General features: G+C 46.8%; 2 protein-coding genes and 1 long non-coding RNA gene across 19 annotated transcripts in view; 2 read left to right on the top strand and 1 right to left on the bottom strand.

The window, feature by feature from the left end:
• Nucleotides 1-1221, top strand: part of LOC139182046 (uncharacterized) — a 31386-nt gene extending 30165 nt beyond the window's left edge. The window contains exon 3 of the long non-coding RNA XR_011565632.1: nt 1113-1221. This is a non-coding gene — a long non-coding RNA (uncharacterized lncRNA). The remainder of the gene's footprint in view (nt 1-1112) is intronic.
• LOC109578038 (liprin-alpha-1-like) overlaps nt 1-18952 on the top strand; it is a 392515-nt gene that overhangs the window by 251882 nt on the left and 121681 nt on the right. The gene's annotated exons all lie outside the window — the stretch shown is intronic.
• LOC109578790 (uncharacterized) lies at nt 1149-16885 on the bottom strand. Of its 9 annotated transcripts, none has more exons than XM_070785548.1 (7): nt 16677-16863; nt 15806-15882; nt 5293-5395; nt 4610-4823; nt 3461-3559; nt 3039-3238; nt 1149-2409 (listed from the first exon to the last, which is right to left on the bottom strand). In XM_070785548.1, the coding sequence occupies exons 5-7, from the start codon at nt 3493-3495 to the stop codon at nt 2150-2152; spliced, it is 495 nt and encodes a 164-aa protein (XP_070641649.1). In that variant the 5' UTR covers nt 3496-3559; nt 4610-4823; nt 5293-5395; nt 15806-15882; nt 16677-16863; the 3' UTR covers nt 1149-2149. The 9 variants fall into 9 exon arrangements, 8 of the variants coding, with proteins under 8 accessions (XP_070641649.1, XP_070641650.1, XP_070641645.1 ...); XR_011565631.1 differs by having other exon boundaries at nt 2180-2409; nt 4659-4823; nt 16677-16885; XM_070785549.1 differs by having other exon boundaries at nt 4610-5395; nt 16585-16863.

Genomic DNA, 18952 nt, shown 5'->3' with positions numbered 1-18952 from the left:
GGTGCTTTATGCTTTCAGACAGAAGAGTAGCCATCCCGCAGTCCATGCAGCATCTGTAAGAATTGACACTAAAGCTGTTTGTATCTTTTTCAGAATTCTCTCCTATGGGAAGCTAAAAATGTTAAAAAGCAATTAGAAGAAATGCAAAACAACAAGCTACTTAAATCTCTAAATCGTTTAGCAATTTGTTAAGAGCTTAATTGAGCTGGGTTCATTGTTCCAGTCACTAAAGATGCTTAGGAGATGTCGAGTTACATTTTCCTTATGGCTAATCCACTGCTGTAACATGTATAGCATTTCTGGTTTTGAACACTGAATGTGTTTGCATTATAGATGGATTTAGAGTGTGTGGCCGTTGTGTGTGGTTCAGAATTCTGAGTAGTCCTTTCTGGGTTCACCCGAAAGCTGAGACAAAGCGTGAGCCTTTCACGTGGACTGTGCTGTCCGTTAGAAAGATAATATGAGCCACATATGCAATCTAAACTTTCTTAAAAACCAACAGGCTATTTGACGTCCTTTTTTCACTGCGAGTCTTGAAATCCTGTGTGATTTCCACATCGAGGTTTGCACCAGCCTGTCTCACGTGCTCAGGGGCTGCAGGAGGCGAGTGACTGCCATGGCCGACAGCACAGAGCTGCCAGGTTGAGTCAAGTGACTCAGAAACTTGGCCCGTTTGACTTGTTTTACCCCATGAAGAAGTGGGGTGTAGAGGAATGAATGTGAGGAATGCCCAGGAATGCAGGTGAGCTCCATGGATACAGTTTAAAGCAATGAGAGGAGCGAGGGCAATAGAGTGAGTCCTGCCCCCTTACCCGAAGCCCCGTCCCAAGTCCAGCTTCTCTCTACAGACTTCATCATTGTTAATGGCTTGCCGTGTTTCCTCCAGAAGCTTTTCTACACCTGAGATGGAACTTCTTATTCATTATGGTTTATAGGGTTTAATACTGTTCTGAGTGCTTCTATTTGCTATGGGACACTTAGAGAATATTTTCTCACAATTAAAATATTTGGAGTTGATAACTACTCCTATAACCTGTTCTACACATTTTGGTGCAAGTCATTTTACATCCAGAAAGCAAGCGGTGCAGGCTGTGTCATTTGCTTTTTCATAGGCCCAGCTGATTCTAAACCTGGAGACCCTGAGAGCCGAACTGGACCAGACGAGGCTACGAGGGGCTCCCTTCCACCATGGGTAGGCCGCTCCCCCAAGCAGCTCCCCTCAGCGCTGTCGAGTGTGACAAGGGCCTCTCTGGTGTGTGGACAGTATGACTGGGTGTTGCTCATGGTCGCACCTCAAGGAGCCTGTAGCTTCGTGGCCAGCGAGAGAGAAGAGACAAACATTGTTCCTTAGGGTCAAACTTGGTACCACGGAGTGGTAGTCACAGGATTGACAACACTCAAAAACACAGGCAGAGGTTTGGAACTGGGTGAGGGGGGGCGACCAGTTGATATTTGGGTGTATTCATTTGAGGGGCCTGACAGACTGTGACACTGCCATTTCTTAAGAGTTGCAGAAGGTTAATAACCTGTAGTCTTTTTTTACATGAATGGAGACTGAGACATGACTTGTCATTGACTATGGTGGGAGGAATCACCTGGCTTGTGAATGAGGCAAGCAGATCAAAGTGTAACACAACTGGGCACAGATTTCTCAAGCCTAGTTCTTCTAAAGCAGAGTTACACCACATGTATGAAACGCTCAAACCAGGACCAGAACTTGCTGCTGGTACAACTCCTGTGTGCCAGTTCAAAATCCATTTCAGGTCCCTCCCTGGTCATTAAGTAACCAATGTGGGCAAAGTCCTAACATTAAAAGTGAAAGGTCTTAAAAACGCTTTTTCCAGAATTCTGTATGTATTAAACTCTGCCACCTAATCTCCTGTTGCCAAAGAGTAGTGTGAATAGCTTATACAAACCTGTGCAAATATTTCTTTTTTGAGTTCTCACGCAGAATTACTCACACCAAGCTACTAAACAAGGACACTTGCTGTACCACATGTTGGAGGGGTTCTCTCTGAGATGGTCTCAAGGGGGAGGGGTGGGCAGGGTGGGCGCTGTCTGTCTGTGCACAGAGGAGAGGTGAGGCTCACAGGAGGAGGCCTGAACCCCCAGCACTCTTCTGTTTTCACGGTGACCGTTAGGTAGTTTCTTATAAATCATGACACCCGCAGACACGACCGCCAGAAACATCATGATTCCACATGGTTACACAACTCGGGCCTGAGGATCTGAGGGTGAGCAAATGCCACTTGACTTGTCTGACCGCCGGTATCACTGTCACACATCCCTTCAAGGAGCGGAACCTCAGAAAACCAGAGAAGATGGCCAGGCAAGCTGCCTCAGCAGAGTCCACACAGCATGCTCCCATCTCTCCGAGAGAACGGGCTCCACAGACGTCACCAGACTCGCCTGAGTGAATCAGAAGGAAATTTCAGCATCATCAGGAACACATTTGACAGGGAGTTGCGGGGGGTGGGGGTGGGGGTGGGGGAGGAAGAACCGGGAGACTCGGGTTGACATATATACAGCACTGATACTACACATAAAGTCAACGAGTGAGGACCTAGTGCATAGCACAGGGAAGTCTACTCAGTGCTCTGTGGTGAAGTAAATGGGCAGGAAATCTAAAAGAGAGGGAGATACGTAGATAGATAGATAGATAGATAGATGACTGATTCACTTTGCTGTACAGCAGAAATTGACACAGCAGTGTAAAGCAACTATACGCCAAAAAATGGATGAATGAATTTTTAAAAAAGGAACACACTGGGCACCCTAGAACTTGTAGAAATGAGGAGTCCACACCCAGGGTGCAGCACAGCGCTAGGGCTGCCCTAATGTTGGTTCACTGCCAACGGAATGCCTGGACCAGGCCTCTTCTACCCCAGAGATCTCAATGCAGAGGCGGGGAGGCAGCCAGTTGCAGTCTCACCAGAGCTCTGCTCTTGCTCACACAGCCATGCCAAGGCTGAGATCACCGGGAGAACAAAGGACTCACAGTCCACCTCAGGACAACAGACACAGCTGCAGTCACTCACTTCGTGAACATCCTGCTGCAGTTTCCTGTTCACGTCCTCGGACTTGAGGAGGTCCTTCCTGGCCATGTCCAGGTCCTCCTTCAGTCACATGGGCAAAGAGGGCTGCCAGGCGCTCCTCCATCTGGCTCTGCTCCTGCTTGTCTATGACTTCCTGGAGGTCGATCACCTTAGCCAGGTCTTCCTCGTGGCTTAGAGGGTCTCTAAGGGGGAAAGGAAGCCTTAGACAGCCTTGTTTTGAGAGGGAGGGACCACAGCACTTCCGGGCAATCGGTGAGGTCAAAACTGCCTTCTGCTCTCTGGGAGCTCACAAGACCCTCACAGCCACTCAGACCTACATGGTATGTTGGTGAGAGGTCCCGACAGCCCCACACAGACTGGATGGTAAGACAAGAACCAGACAGAGAGTGAGACCAAGGACTTGCCTTTCCATTGGCGCTTGGCATGTTTCCTTGCTCATGATTTACATCAAGCACCCTGTGCATTAGTATCTTTTCCTGGTTATTCTCCTCTTTAAGAATCATCTGCTAAAACCAAAAAGTTGAATTAGAGTAAAGAAATAAGTAAAGACAGCAAAACACCTGGAAAAATTCAAGTCTAAACTGAAAACGCAACATAAAAAGAAAATACATGGTGATACTATCCATCCCGAATACCACCAGGTGATTAGAGTCAGAATTTGTCTTCTGCTGGAAAAAGGGGTACTTAAGAGATCCTGCAACTCTGAGCCACAAGTCTAGTTTACTAGTCATTAAAATAACCCAGGTGGGCAGGTCCTCAATCAGAACGATAAATAACATCTGATGCCCACCACTACAGCTTTCATTCTTTTTTAAAATGAAAGGATTCAAATGACAAACCCTTCACGGAAATTACACAATGACTGATCAAACTTACCTCTTTATGTGTGGCACCTAATTCTTCTTCTAACAAACTACACCTTTCGAGTGCTACTCGTAATCACGCTCTCAACTCAAACAAAAGGGGCCAAGTCACTGTGTGTTGATGTGTGTATATACATTAGTACACTTCTTAGTGTATACTCACCCTAATACATAGATACTGTCACAGAATACCTTTAATGTCTCTCATTGATCTTAACGTCAAGTAAATCTGCTTGTTAACAGCTTTAAATTCTAAATTTGAGAGAACAAAATGTTATCCTAAATTAATTCTATTACCCAGTTTTTAACTGCAAGTTGATATACAGAATATAATAAATCTGGAGACATTTATGCCAACTAACACTTTTTAACTGGGGGTTTCCCAGGTGGCTCAGTGGTAAAGAATCCACTTGCCAATACAAGAGGGCAGGTTCGATCCCTGGGTTGGGAAGACTGCCTGGAGTGGAAGATGGACACCCACTCTAGTATTCACGCCTGGGAAGCCCCATGAAGAGAGGAGCGTGGTGGGCTACAGTCCACAGTGTCACAAAGATTTGGACATGACTGAGCATGTACACAGGCAACGCTTTTTAACTATATAAAACTCTGACTTCTTACAGAAAAAATATATATACAAGAATTCAAGAAGCTCAAAAGTCAAGTAGTTACATAAATACATGCATCATCCACCTAACAAGACAGCAAGTGTACAAATCCAGGACGACTGGGTGGCTGGTACCCTCTCGTCCAGGGTCTTGTGGTGCTCAAACAGCAATTTCAGTGCGCTGAGCACCTCCACGTCGCTGGTCATGCCGGCTAGGGACTGCGCCTGCTGCTTGCCCACCGTCATCTGGAGGGATGACACATACCAGGAAACCAGGCACTCCAGGTGCTCCAGTAGCAGCTGCAGGGCAGGGCCAAAGGAGCACCTTCAACCTCATGCTTGATTCAGGCCCAATAACTCCTCTCAGACTCACCCTATAGCGGAAAACATGCTAAGGCACATCGGAATCCCGCCAGTTCAGGCTAAAGTTAGAGTGGACTTTCCCAGGGGCCCAGTAGTCAAGACTCCACACTTCTGCAGGGGTCATTGGTTTTAATCCCTGATCGGGGAACTAAGATCTCACACAAAGTGTAACATGGACAAAAATGTAAGTTAAGAGAACTCCCCCCTCAAATGTTCTAAAATTACATTAGCTCTCATCATAAATTTGAAGCAAGGTATGAGAACCCCGAACTGATCCACCCTGGTTTGCTCAGTGGGAAGGTGTGAAAAATGACTTGGAAATCAGACAGAGTTTAAAGACAGCACACGGAGGCCAGCGGTGACCCCCGCGGGGCAAATGTCAACACGTGAGAATCCCCCTACTGACCCTGGTATTGCTTCTTTCCACTCTAAGGTCAGCGATTTCTTCTTATTCTTTCAAGAAGCTGCTCCATGCATATTTTTAGTTCTTCAGTAGGAGTTGGAATCTCCTAGAAAACAGTTAAATGAGAAACTAAATGCAAACATAAATTAAAAAGAGAGAGAGACTGTGAAGACTGACGCTGTCAAGTCTCTCCAGGCTCCACACAAAGGATTTCCTTGCCCCTCCAGAGAAGAGGGGGTCCACTGACCACACGAGCACACAGACCACCACAACTCAGACCAGCCTTCGGCCTCCACCTCAACCTGGCAGGCATGTGGCAGGGGAGAACGTGGAATCCAAGCCTACCTTCTCAAGACCCAGGGGCATCTGAGAAGCTTTCCAAAATATAAACCTAACAACAAAGTGGATAAAGAGATTCTTAAATGACACACAGACCAATGACCTAGAGCCACTGGGGAGAGTGAAGAATAAAGGGAAGGTCTACAAGGCCACCAAGCTTTGGAGTGTTCCTCTGGGACAAAGGTGGATGACACCTCAGGGCCATCTGTTAGCCTGACTCCACTGAAGCCACCCAGTCATTCAATCAAGTGGTTAAAATGTTAAATTTATGTTATATGTATTTTACCACAATTTGCGTGCACATGGGGCCCTCCACATGGTGAACTTTCTCAAACTGAACCACATGGAATCTTTCGTTCTTCTATTTTTCTTTGCAGAAATAAAAAAATCCTGGGCTACGTATCCCCTACTACATACTGAGTGTCCAGCACCCAGAACAATGCCCAGCACTTGTAAGAGGCATGTAGTAGACATGTGTAGCTATGAGGGTGTATGTCATACATGTAAGCAGTAGGTACCTGACATTAAAATACTGGACACACTGGTCTGTGCTTTGTAAGATGGGAGACATTAACGGGCTTAGCCTTTCTGCTTCAAGGACTGACTCTCTAGCTCGATCCTCATGCCCCAGAGACTCCTCCAGCCAGTGTATCCTTTCTTTGGAAGAAGGGAGACGTTAAGGGGCTTAGCCTTTCTGCTTCAAGGACTGACTTTATAGCTTAGTCCACGTGCCCCAGTGACTCCTCCATGCAGTGTTTCCCTTCTTGTGGGGCCCCCACCTGTCCTCCACGTGGCACCTGCACAACCTCTTACAAGGTAATCCTGCTGGGGTCGATCGTGCCCACTAAGGCCAAAGCGCCCTGGCCGGCAGGGCCCACAACTATGCTAACAAAATGAAACACAACCCCAAAACTTCACTGGGTGAGGCCCAATCTGATGGGCCCAGCCCCTGGCTGCTCTCACCTCAGGCCACTCTGCTTCCAGGACTTGGGCCGAGGCCAAGTTCTTCCTGGTCTTGGTCTTTGCCTTGGGGTTGCAACACTGAAAAAGTGCCCACAGGCGGGCCCTTTGGTTACACTCTCTTGCGGATGGGGGCAGCCCCCGACTTCAGGACCTGCCGAGAGGGGGGGGGGGAACCTATGGGGCAGCCCAGGCTTCCAGACCGAGATGCTGGAAAGCTCCTCCCTGGGGTGGTGGTGGAAGGTAGGTGAAGGCTGCTGAGACTGAGCTTACAAGAACACCGCCCCCTCCCCAGCCTCAAGTCCCTCAGGCCCTAAGTGAACAGACAGCTCTGTCCCCACTGGACGTGTGTGTCAGAGGAAACTCTGGAGAAGGCAGCATCACTCAGAACCTCTAGGGTTTTCCAAACATAATGTCCAACATGCAACCAAAGAAGCAAAAAAGGGTGTAACAACAAACAGGACCAAGAGAAAAAGAGCTGAACCAGATCCAGAGGTATCAGATGTATATCAGCATATCAGAAGTGTGCTAGAGGTATCAGATGCAAATGTCACCTGTTCAAAAATATACTTGACAAAAGGAAAAATTTCTGAGAATCAAAACCGACTCTCGAACTTTACAATAACAGTGACTGAATTTAAGAACTCAGTCTCTGGGCTTAACACCAAATTGGACGTAGCTGAAGAGAGGATCAGTGAACTGAAGGACTGGTCGAGTAAAAAATATATATAAGAGAGAGAAAAAAAGGATAGAATATATTGAAGGAGTCTGTTGTTAAACTATGTTGTTAAAAAGTATAAATGGGGACCCTCATGGTGGAGAAAAGACAGAAAGGGGAATAAGAAATGCCTCCAGGGGTTGAAACTAGAGAGCCTCTTGATGAAAGTGAAAGGGGAGAGTGAAAAAGCTGGCATAAAACTCAACATTCAAAAAATGAAGATCATGGCATCCGGCCCCATCACTTCATGGCAAATAAATGGAGAAACAATGGAAACAGTGACAGACTTTATTTTCTTGGGCTCCAAAATTACTGCAGATGGTGAAATTAAAAGATGCTTGCTTCTTGGAAGGAAACCTATGACAAACCTAGACAGCATATTAAAAAGCAGAGACATTACTTTGCCGACAAAGGTTCACTGAGTCAAAGCTATGATTTTTCCAGTAGTCATGTATGGATGTAAGAGTTGCCCCATGAAGAAGGCTGAATGCCAAAGAATCGATGCTTCTGAACTGGGGAGTTGGAGAAGACTCTTGAGAGCCCCTTGGACTGCCAGGAGATCCAACAAGCCAATCCTAAAGCAAATCAGACCTGAATATTCACTGCAAAGACTGATGCCGAAGCTCCAATATTTTGGCCACCTGATGCAAAGAACTGACTCATTGGAAAAGAACCTGATGCTGGGGAAGACTGAGGGCAGGAGGAGAAGGGGACAACAGAGGATGAGATGGTTGGATGGCATCACCAACTTGATGGTCATGAGTCTGAGCAAACTCCGGAGTTGGTGATGGACAGGGAAGCCTCGTGTGCTGCAGTCCATGGGGTTGCAACGGGGCAGATACTGAGCGACTGAACTGGCTGACAGGGACAGTGGTAAGAGTTGGTTCAAGAATCAGACCACTGACTCAAAAATGATAACCACCCATTGGTTTCAGCAGCTCTGTGGGTGCCTAAGGCTAGAAGAACATGTTCAAGCACTCAGAGGAAAAATGGTGTGGCTTTTAATGGCACAGCAACACTGAGAGCTGACTTTTCAAGAACAAGGAAGTCAGAAAATAATGGACTGGCATCTGTAAAATGCTGAAAAACAAATAACCACCAACCTGGAATTCTATACCCAAGAAAAACACTCTTCGAAAATGAAAGCAAAATAAAGACTTTTAGGGCAAGTGGAAATGAGACAACTCATCACCCACACACATGCACTAAAAGAATATTCAGGCAGTGCTTTGGGAAAAAGAAAAGTAGTCTCTGATGGAAATATAAAAAACAAGTAGAGACCAACAATGAGGTAACTGTGAGGGTAAATACTAACTTTACAAAACAATGATGTTAACGCCAAATATACATCTAACAGTTTAAAGTGTAACAGTGACAAGGAGGAAACAGTCGTGTCAGGGAGGCAGTAAAAGTACTAAGTTAGACTTGAATGTAAAACACACGCTGTGTCTCTGAATGTGCACCCAACAACCTGACAGAGGAGCACAGAACTAGAGAAACACTTCAAACTTCTAAAAGAAGGCAAGAGCAAAGAACACAGACTAGGTGGGACAAACAGAAAACACACAGCAACATGGTGTCTACACACTGAATATCAACATTATAAACAGAGCAAACACTCTCATTAAAAGATAAAGTGTCAAACTGATTCCAATGAAAACTGTACACTATTCACAGAGCTACATGTTAAGATGGAATATCTTTTAGACAGGTGAACCTAAAAGATACCCAGGCCAACAAGGACAGAAAACCGATGTGGCAATATCACTGTCAGATAGTCTCTAAAAAAGAAGCATTTCTAGCAATAAAAAGGAGCATCTCATACTGATACAAGTTCAATCTAGCAAGAAGATGAGGATTCTAAACTTGAATGTACCTAATGACATAACTTCAAAATATCAATACATAAAAACCAACAGAAATAGAAAAGGAGTAACAGCCAAGTTCATAATCCCAGTGGGAGACGTTAAAGACACATCTCTCGTGGAACTGGGCCCTGGTATGTAGTCACCTGCAGCCATGAAGTACCTGAAATGCGGCTGGCTCTACAATCAGATGCGCTGCAAGCATGAAACTCACACTGGATTTTAAAGACTTAGCATGAAAAAAAGAACATGAACTATTTCATTAGGTTTTATCATGTTGATTACACACTGAAATGATAATATTTGGGGTGTGTTAAAATAAAATATATTACAGGTAATTTCACCTACTTCTGCTTTTATTCAACGTGGCTACCGGAATCTGAATTACATGAGTGACAAGCCTGATCTGACTGATACACATGGAACACTGCATTCCCACTGATACATATTCAAGAGCCCAAGGAACATATAACAGAAAGAATATGTATTGAGCCATTAGGAAAGCTTGAATTATTTCAAAGGACTGAAATAATGCAGAGGATACTTAGGGATTGCAATGGGCTGACAGTTTATGGGCCCTCAAACTTCACCCAGCACGTGGTGATGATCCGAGGAGGCAGGCACCCTGCGAAGGGTCAGGCCAGGAGGGAATGGGCTCCTGTGCTGTGAGGACAGGGAGAAGCAGGAGGCAGTCTAGGAACTAGGAAACAGGCCTCACCAGATGTGGCACCTGCTGGTGATCTTGGGACTCCCCAGCCTCAAGACTACAAGAAACAACTTTCTGTTGTTTATCAGCTAGTCTACGGGATTTATAACAGTAACCCCAAAAGCCTACAATGGGGCTCTTCATGGAATTAAGCTAGAAATCAAAAAAGGGTCACTGGAAAAAGCTCCCCAAACATTGCGAAGTTAAATGACACACTGCTTGAAGAATTTCATGAATAATAATTTTAAAAAACACAATGAAAATTAGAAAATACTTTTCCATAAAAGATAATGAAAATCTGGCTTATTCAAACCTGTGGGACACAGCGACTGTGTTTAGAGGGTAACTTAAAGTCTTAAACACATACACTGGAAAAAAAGGAAGGCTAAAAATCAATTAAGCCTCTCTCCCAAGAAACCAGGAAAAAAACATAGCAAACGAAACACAAGGTAGATGGGGGGAAAAAAAAAAAAGGAGCAGAAAACAAGCAAACAGAAAGCAAATATCAAGTTTTTTAAAAACAAAGCCAAAAGTTTGCTCTTTGAAAGAACTGATAAACCCCTAGAGAGACTTATTAAGACAAAGAGACAAAGCTCAAATCACCAGCATCAGGGGTTTTTAAAAGGGGAGACAACACATCTTGCAGATAAGAAAGATACTATGAACCACAGTTCACTTACTAACTGGAGAGTCTGCTCGCTTCAATAACTTTCTAGCAGGAGGGAAATGCTTTACTGAAATAGACCCAAGAAGACATACAAAATCAGAAAATTTTATTTGCATGAAAAAAATTACATCTGAAATTAAAAGCCTCCCCACAATAAAACCAACTGGTTTTGCCAATCAATTCTTCCAAAATTCTAGGGAAGAAAACAGTAATCTCACAGGAATTCTTGCAGTAAACAAGGAACACTCTCCAACCTTGTTTTATAAGACTAGCATAACCTTGATACTAAATCCAACCAGGAAGAAGTACAAGAAAGTAAAATTACAGACTCTGAGTATAGATGAAATAACCCTAAATAAAACACTAAGAAATAAAGTCCAACTGAAAGAGAATACATTGAGATCAGGTTGGGGTCGTTTTAGAATCACAAAAATTTTTTAAAGTTAAATCACATAAAAGAAAAATAATCACATAAAAGAAAAATTACCTGTTTCAAAATCTGCAGAAAATAAACAAGAAAATGTAATGTAATAATTTTAGTTCACAACTAAGAAAAAACTCTTAGTAAACTAACAGAGAAGAATTTACATATTTTGATTAAACTATCTACAAAAAAGCTAATATCATGTGTGATGGTGAAATACTGAAAGCTTTTCCTCTGATAATGTGAAAGAGACAAGGATACTTATTCTTACTACTTCTGTTCACCAATGTACTCAGGACTGGAGATCCTAGTCCATACAATAAGGCAAGAAAAAGTAAAGGGTTATCACAGTTTCAAAGGGGAAAAAAGAACTGATTTGCAGACATAATTGTGTGTACATAAATAAATACAATTAGAATGATTTGAAATATATGGATTTACCAAGTGAATATAGAAAAGTAAATTCTGTATCTATTAGGAATTTATAATGGCACTGAAAATATCAAGATATCTAATCAAACATGTGCAAGACATACGGCAAACTATAAACTTCTAAGATAAATTAAAGAAGATCTTAAAAAATGGAGAGCTATCTATATTGTGTTCACGGATTATAAGAACAACATAAAAGACACACACACACACAGAGTTAACCGTGTGAGGTGATGCGTATGTAAGGCAATCATTCCATGATATCTATGGGCATCAAGTCATCGCAATGTAGACTTGAAATACACACAAACTGTATCTGTCAATGACTCCTTAGTGAAGCTGGGGGTCTAAAATCAGGGCCTGGCACCTGGTAGCTGGCAGGTGTGGGAACCCAGGTTCACATGCAGGCTGTACACACTCTTAATCACAGGTGAGACCTGAAGCAACCCAGCAACTCTCTATTTTTCTTTTTCTGTTTTGCTCTGTTCCCCTTGCCATTTGTGTTTAACAGATTCCCAGTATCGAGTGAGCAGTGTCAATGCAGCAATAACGTTTCCCCATCTAAGGCAGGAGCATGTAACACCAACAGACTTCCCATCACCCCGAGATAACTGGAGTGCCCCATCACAACAGAAAGCAAAGAAACACGACAGTCCCCGAGAGAGAGCTGCCCCACGGCAGGGGGAACTAGGTCCACCAGACGTCCCAAGGGGACCCCCAGGGGTTTGGAGCCCAGGCTGGGCCCCTCAGCTTGAGGCCACACTTGCCTTTCCACCATTCTGGGGGTCCTGGCAGAAGAAAGCCAGGCCAAGGAAGGGGCATGGTGTGGCCGGCCCGTGGGACTCAGGGCAGGACTGACTTGGGTCTGTGCTGGGCTCCATGTCCAAGTCACCACCCTTGGAGTGTACAAAGCTCTTGGGATCATTGTAGGTTTTTGGCAAAAAGCAATGGAGCTGAAGTCACTTATGATGGTTTTTTAAAAAAAAAATCCTCACTGAGGATTCCCTCAGTGCCAGCCTCGGCCCCTAGTGAGATGCAGACTCCTTGTCATCCATGGCTCTGCCCGCAGCCTGCCATGGCAAGGGGAGGCTACCGGACACTGGGTGCCACATGGGGTTCTTCCCCCACTTTGAGTGAAGGGCTGCACCCCCCCAGGATGAACCCGGATCAACCCTCCACCTCTGATGCTGAGGCGCCCATGCCTCCCACGACCGGAGGATCCAGCCTCTCCCGGGGTCTCCGTGTCACTGCACAAGCCTTCTCCATGCGGCCCCAGCAGGCAGGGTGAGCCCTGTGTGGAGCCTCCCAGCTCGCTGGCCTCACTGCCCGCATCAGGGCCTTGTATGTCCACTGAATGAGTGGATGAGGGCCCCTCACAATGACGGTGATGGTGACGAGGAGGAGGAAGTGAAGCGGGCTGAGATCCAAATGTCAGTCCCTGATTCAGCCATCTGTGTGTATGAACTCATTTAACCTCATGACAAGATTGTGTGTTGGGGTTGGGGGGTAGGGGGTGGGTCCTGCCACTGTTCTCACCTTGGAGCCAGCAAGTTCACTCTCAGTGTCCAGGGGTGGCTGCAGCCACTGGCCACAGACTGGACAGCTTTAACACAAATTCATCCCCCCCCCCCCCAGTTCTGGAGTCAGAAACCTGTGATCAAGGTGTGGGCAGGGCTGAGCTCCCTCCAGAGGCTCCAGCGGAGGGTCCCTCTGGCCTGGTCCAGTCCTTGGGGGACGCCAGGCCACCCTGGGCTTCTGGCCACATCACCCCGACCTGTGCGTCCATCTGCACAAACCTTCTCCCCTGGGTGGCTCTGTGCCTCAGATCACCCCCTCTTTTCTTCCAAGGACATCTGTCGTTGGATTTAGGGTCCACATGCATCCCGGGTGATCTGGTGCAGAGGTCAGGAACTTACTTCCATCTGCCAAGACCTTTCATCGGAATAAGGCCACCTCTGGAGGCTGCAGAAGGATGGATGGCTTTCGGAGCCACTACTCAGCCCACCATACTTGTCATGAAGCCACAGGGCAGAGCCTCACTGGGCTTGGTGAAGGGAGCTTCGAAGAAGCAGGGCTCAGTCCTGGGGCTGCCTCAAGAAAACAGTTAGGATCAGGACACTCGGGCACAGAGACCAGATGGGCAGGGCTCGGAGGTGTGCTGGTGGGCGTGGGGCTCACCTGCAGGGAGCCTGGAGCCTGATATGACGGCCCAGGGCTGGGGGACACAGTGCATGGTTGGGAATGGACACATCCCAGCGCAGACAAGGGGAGGCAGGCCCGGGGGCTCAGGCCAGGGGAGCCCAGATCTTCCTGCTGCCCTCAAGGGGCAGGTCAGATGGGCACAGGAGGGAGCTGTGGTTTCAGCGACCTGGGTCGGAGTCCTGGTCTGCTGCTGTGTTGTCTCTGGTGAGTGACTCAGCCTCTCTGAGCCCACCGGAGAAGTGCTCGCTGGTGCCCGGGAAACAACGCATGCATTTTGGAACTGGGAGAAGAATCCTCGTCACTTATTGGTACAGCTCAATCTTTTCTGGAGGCCATAACCAATGTCTTTATATTTGATGTTCATTTCAAAGTCAGAAGTTTTTAAAAAGATATGTGTGGCAAAGGATTTAATTGGACTTGGAAAGGCTCTTCTTTCTCCTTTATGAGCATGGCCATTTCATTATCATATGAGCAATAATGATATATGACTGAATATTCACATCACCAGTGAGAATTTCCCGAGTGCCAGACTCCAAGTTAAGTACTTTAGGATAACCCAGTTATGTAATGACTTGTTTCCCAGGTGGTTCAGCAGAAAAGAACCCGACAGCCAATGTAGGAGATGCAGGAGACCTGGGTTCAATTCCTGGGTTGGGAAGATCCCCTGGAGGAGGAAATGGCAACCCATTTCAGTATTCTTGCCTGAAAAATTCCACAGAGAGAGGATCTTAGGGGCTACAGGGCTGCAAGAGTTTGACACGTATGAGCCACTGAACATGCACACAGTCGTGTAAATACTGTTGTTATCTCTGACAAATGGTGAAGCTTCGGTGTTGTTGATTAGTCATCAGATTTTGTCCGATTCTTTGTGACCCCACGGAGTATACACTCCATGGAATTCTCTAGGCCAGAATACTGGAGTGGGTGGTGTTTCCCTTCTCCAGGGGATTTTTCTGACTCCCCACATATTGTAAGACTAAACTTGAGAATTCGTGTTTTTATTTCATTTCAAATAGCCTTTGGGAATCTGAAAGGACAGTGTAGGTACTTTCAAGATGTCTTCTGCAAAACAAAGCCCTTTCGGCAAATGTGGTCATTATATCCAGGTAGGTGTTGCTGTTGTAAGTGTCACATATCAGCCAGAGGCAAATTCTGAGCTCTTCCTCTGGCAGAAACAAATTGACAAAATAAGGCAAGAAAGAGAGCTGGGAAAACAAACCACATCAACAAGTGGAAAAGCGTTCCTCATGAGACAAAGCTAGAGAAAAACCCAACATCCTTGTGGCCCAAAAACCCTCTTAGAAATGAATGTTCCATAGGGAAGAGACGAAACATGTCAAGTTCCAAGGAGAGGCAATGCCCATGGCCAGTGTAGCTTAGAGACGGCCTGACCACTCGATGAAGACACACACCAACGTAAACCCTTTGCAGACAGCAGTGACGGTCATCACCATAGTAAGTGTTTAGTCTGGGGACAACCTGCCCTGGGCTCCAATAAGCGAGCAAACCTGGTTCTCTTCCTCTGCCCCCACACCATTCACTCATAATGGCAGCTCAGGTGCTTTCGTGCCCTGCCTGCCTGTCTGGCTCATCCATGAGCTTTGACCACCTCCAGGAAAGGACTCTGCCTTCTCTTCTCTATGCACCATGAATCTGCACACAGTGGGCCTTCAGAACCTCAGGAGACTCACCCCACCCCCACTATAGCCAGACCCTCCCCAGGCATTAAAACAGCTGTGGAGTCACTTTGGCCCAAGTCCTACTTACGGATCCCTGGAGCCCACTACAGCCTCTACAGCATGATTAATCAGGCCCTTTACACACAGATTCCTGCCTGTCAGATCTGAGCTTTGGATTCATGGTCAGCTCTGTCCCTCCGTGGCAGCCAGGTGGGTCACAATGCAGACAAAGGAGCTCAGGAGCTGAGTGTCAAAGGAAGCATTGAAAGGACAGTGATGGATGCAATCTGTTGCAAACTGAAGGAGGGTCCCTGCATGTCTCAGAAACGGCCTCTGGTGTGCAGGTGTTGAGAAAGGCCCCCACAGTGCAAAGGAAAGAGGGGTACTCGGGGGCAAAGGCACTTGGCCTCTCCAGTAGCAGCTCCAGGTGGTAGCTCGTGAACAGTGGACAGCCAATGTGGTCACATGAGCGTGACGCTTATTCCCTCACAAAGAAAGAGAAAGGGGGCAGGGTGTGGGAGTACCTGGAGGATGTGGTGGGTTGGATGGAGGGATGTATCCTTCCTCTCTCCAGTGAAAATCGCTTTTTTGAGTCTCAGAGCTGCAAGAAGGCAGTTACCAAGTTAGGTCCCCACAGTATCCGGTGTGGGCTGGGTGTCTTAGCCCCCATCACATGGACAAGCCACACCATATGGCTTCCCTGAGTTCTAACAGCAGGATCTGGGGGTTTTGTTTAGGTACACACTTCCTTGCTCTAGCTGTGTTACCCCCTTCTTTGAGCCCCAGTTTTGTCCTGTAGAAAAAGGACATCGATTGCTACCTTAGCAGGTTGCTACCTTAATCCCATGAAGACTAATTAGGGTGATACTACAATGAATAGCTGGCCTTAAGAGATACTGGGCTTCCCTGACAGCTCAGCTGGTAAAGGATTCTCCTGCCATGCAGGAGACCCCGGTTTGGTTCCTGGGTCGGGAATGCTGATCCGCTACAGAAGGGACAGACTACCCACTGCAGTATTCTTGGGCTTCTCTTGTGGCTCAGCTGGTAAAGAATCTGCCCACAATGCGGGAAACCTGGGTTCAATCCCTGGACTGGGAAGATCCCCTGGAGAAGGGAAAGGCTACCCACTCCAGTATTCTGGCCTGGAGAATTCCATGGACTGTATAGCCCACAGGGTTGCCAAGAGGTGGACACGACTGAGGGACTTTCACTTCACTTTCAAGAGATATGACCTGAATCCAGATTAAACTGGAGTCTCCCAGTGTCATCTAGCATTTCTTCCCTGAAGCCAGCCAAAACCCACACAGGTGCATTTCCAGGGTCTTCACGTAGCCAGCTGGACAGAAAACCCAGCGTAGTCCAAACAAGCTGACAGTCAAGCAGGAGAGGACTCACGGGCAGACGGCTTCCCTCCGGTCTCAGGTGGAGCTCCGGGACCACAGCAGGAACTGGCGCTCTCAACCCCTGGGCTCAGCAGCACCCTCCTTATCAGGCCAGCGGCTCTGCCCTAACGGGCGCAAGAAGGTCACCAACTGCCCCAGGTGAACTCACGCCCCCTCCCACTGCTGCAGCCTGACCTCACAGGGCCCCACCCCTTCCGGCAGAGCCAGCCCTCCTCTTCCTTTGAATCCCCCTTGAGGCCTGGTCCTGGGTCCCGATTGGTCAGTGCCAATCATGGTGGCCAGGGATGGAGCACACTGATTGGCCAGGTCCAGGTCATGTGACCATACTCTCCAAGACACGTGTGAGCTGCTCACGCTCTGGCAGGGATGGAGAGAGTGCAATGCCCCCAGAGCAGGGCTGAGAGTCCGGTCACTCTGTCCGTGTGCTCAGTGTCCTGGGACATGCCTGCACATCATCTCTACACACCACTTTGTCTCCTCTGCAGACCAAATATTCATGACATACCTTTTCCCTTCCCAAGCGCTGTTTCACGCACTGACATTCAAGGGAGCATGACCTCCTTTTGGGAGGTAGGTTTGGAGATCCTCTCTTAAACTCTGGGCTTGTTCCTTGTATCATGTTAGAATAGTTTATTCAGTCTAAAAACCCTCACTGAGCACCACCATATGCTGCTTTGCCTATTCAGGATTCTTAGCTGTTCTGAGTAGAGGGGCATGGCCTAGGGGCCTCCCAAAGGGAATGAATTTTTTCCAAGGAAGTACCTGAGAGGCTGAATCACTGAATCACTTTGCTGTAAACCTTAAACAAATTATTGTAAATCAACAATACCTCAATTTAAAGAAAAGATATTCCCTCATCAAAAATGGTTCGAAATTTTGTAAAGCTTTTCCTTCAATTGTTTGTTTTTAGTATGTGTCTAATTGATTTGGTGCTGTCTTTTGAGGAAGGGATCCAACTTACTTTCCCACATGGATACCAAATTGTCCCAATGGGACGATTCCTTTGTCCTTTCTCCTGGAAATATCCTTTCTGCGTTTACACATTAAGAAGCTTCTTTTAACAATGCCAAGTATCAAGAACTTCAGATCTTTGGAAATTTGTACAGCACCCCAGAAGCATGTTTCCATTTCTGTGTCTTCTCTTCACACTTCACCATTGCCTGTTTCTAGTATACACAAGTACCCTCAGAGGGTTCTCTGTAGTGAACCATGTATGTTTCTGTGAGGACAGAGGATGTGAGCACAGAGGAGGGACTGAGTGACCCTAGTGACCACGTAACCATGCTCAGCAACCTCAATATTAAGTCTGGCTGAGACTTCCTAAGGCAAGGTCTGTGTTTCTCCCTCTTGCTGTCTGGATATGCAAAAGGATGTTGGTGGATTGGGACATGGGTCCCTGGGTCCAGCAGTGTAGAGATATACCCATAGCCTGCTTTTCCATTATATTTTCCTCCTGTGGGCTCTGCTGAGCTGCTGTGGAGATATTTCTGCTAAAGGCTTGAGAGGTAGTCAATCCTTCTGCTTCTCATCCCCTGCCCTGTCTGTACTTCTGTCATTTTTTTAAATATAGCTAATTTTCAATGTTGTTAGTCCTTGTGTCATTCTGACTCTCAGGCACCTGTGGTTTAATAGACCTCCAAGTCCCAAGAGCTCTTTGCCTGGTGGAGACCTGGAGAACTCAGGGAGCAGCCCCACATCACACTGGAGCCCGGACCAGAGAGAAGGTTCTTGCCAGGAAGGCTCCATCCCTGCTGGGGGTGGGGTGGGGTCGGGGTTCACATCTGATTGTGCATCCCCCGGGCCTTCGGTGCAGGCCCCACTCTGAGATCTGGAAAGGAGGTGGCTTCCCTCCCTGACACAGAACTAGTATTTTTTTTGTCCTTGTCATTGTCTAGTCCCATTTGGCTCCCAGGCTCTACACTTGACCCTCACCCACAGGATCAGGAGAGCCCAGTTCTAGAAGAGTTTCATACAGGGAGAGGCTCCAGGAGACACTCCAATGCCCGGGCCTAAATAAGCATTTCCTTGGAGTTTCACAGCCCTGGGAGGAGATACTGGGTTTGTGTCCATTTTACAGTTGAATATGTTGAGCCTCAGATCATTGTGTGATTTGCCCTGGGTCACTCTGCAGGTCAGTGTAAGGTGGGATTTGAATCCAGACTCTATGTCTTGGAGCCTGTGACTGTACAGGTGTTTCTGCTCATCGGTAAATTTTATTTCATGGTTGTTGTTGTTGTTGTTGTTGTTTGATGCATTTGTATATGGTAC

This window comes from Bos indicus, unplaced genomic scaffold (assembly GCF_029378745.1).
Source record: "Bos indicus isolate NIAB-ARS_2022 breed Sahiwal x Tharparkar unplaced genomic scaffold, NIAB-ARS_B.indTharparkar_mat_pri_1.0 scaffold_70, whole genome shotgun sequence".
Lineage (NCBI taxonomy): Eukaryota > Metazoa > Chordata > Mammalia > Artiodactyla > Bovidae > Bos > Bos indicus.
The sequence above is the reverse complement of the archived record's forward strand: the minus strand, read 5'-3'. Positions and strand labels throughout refer to the sequence as shown.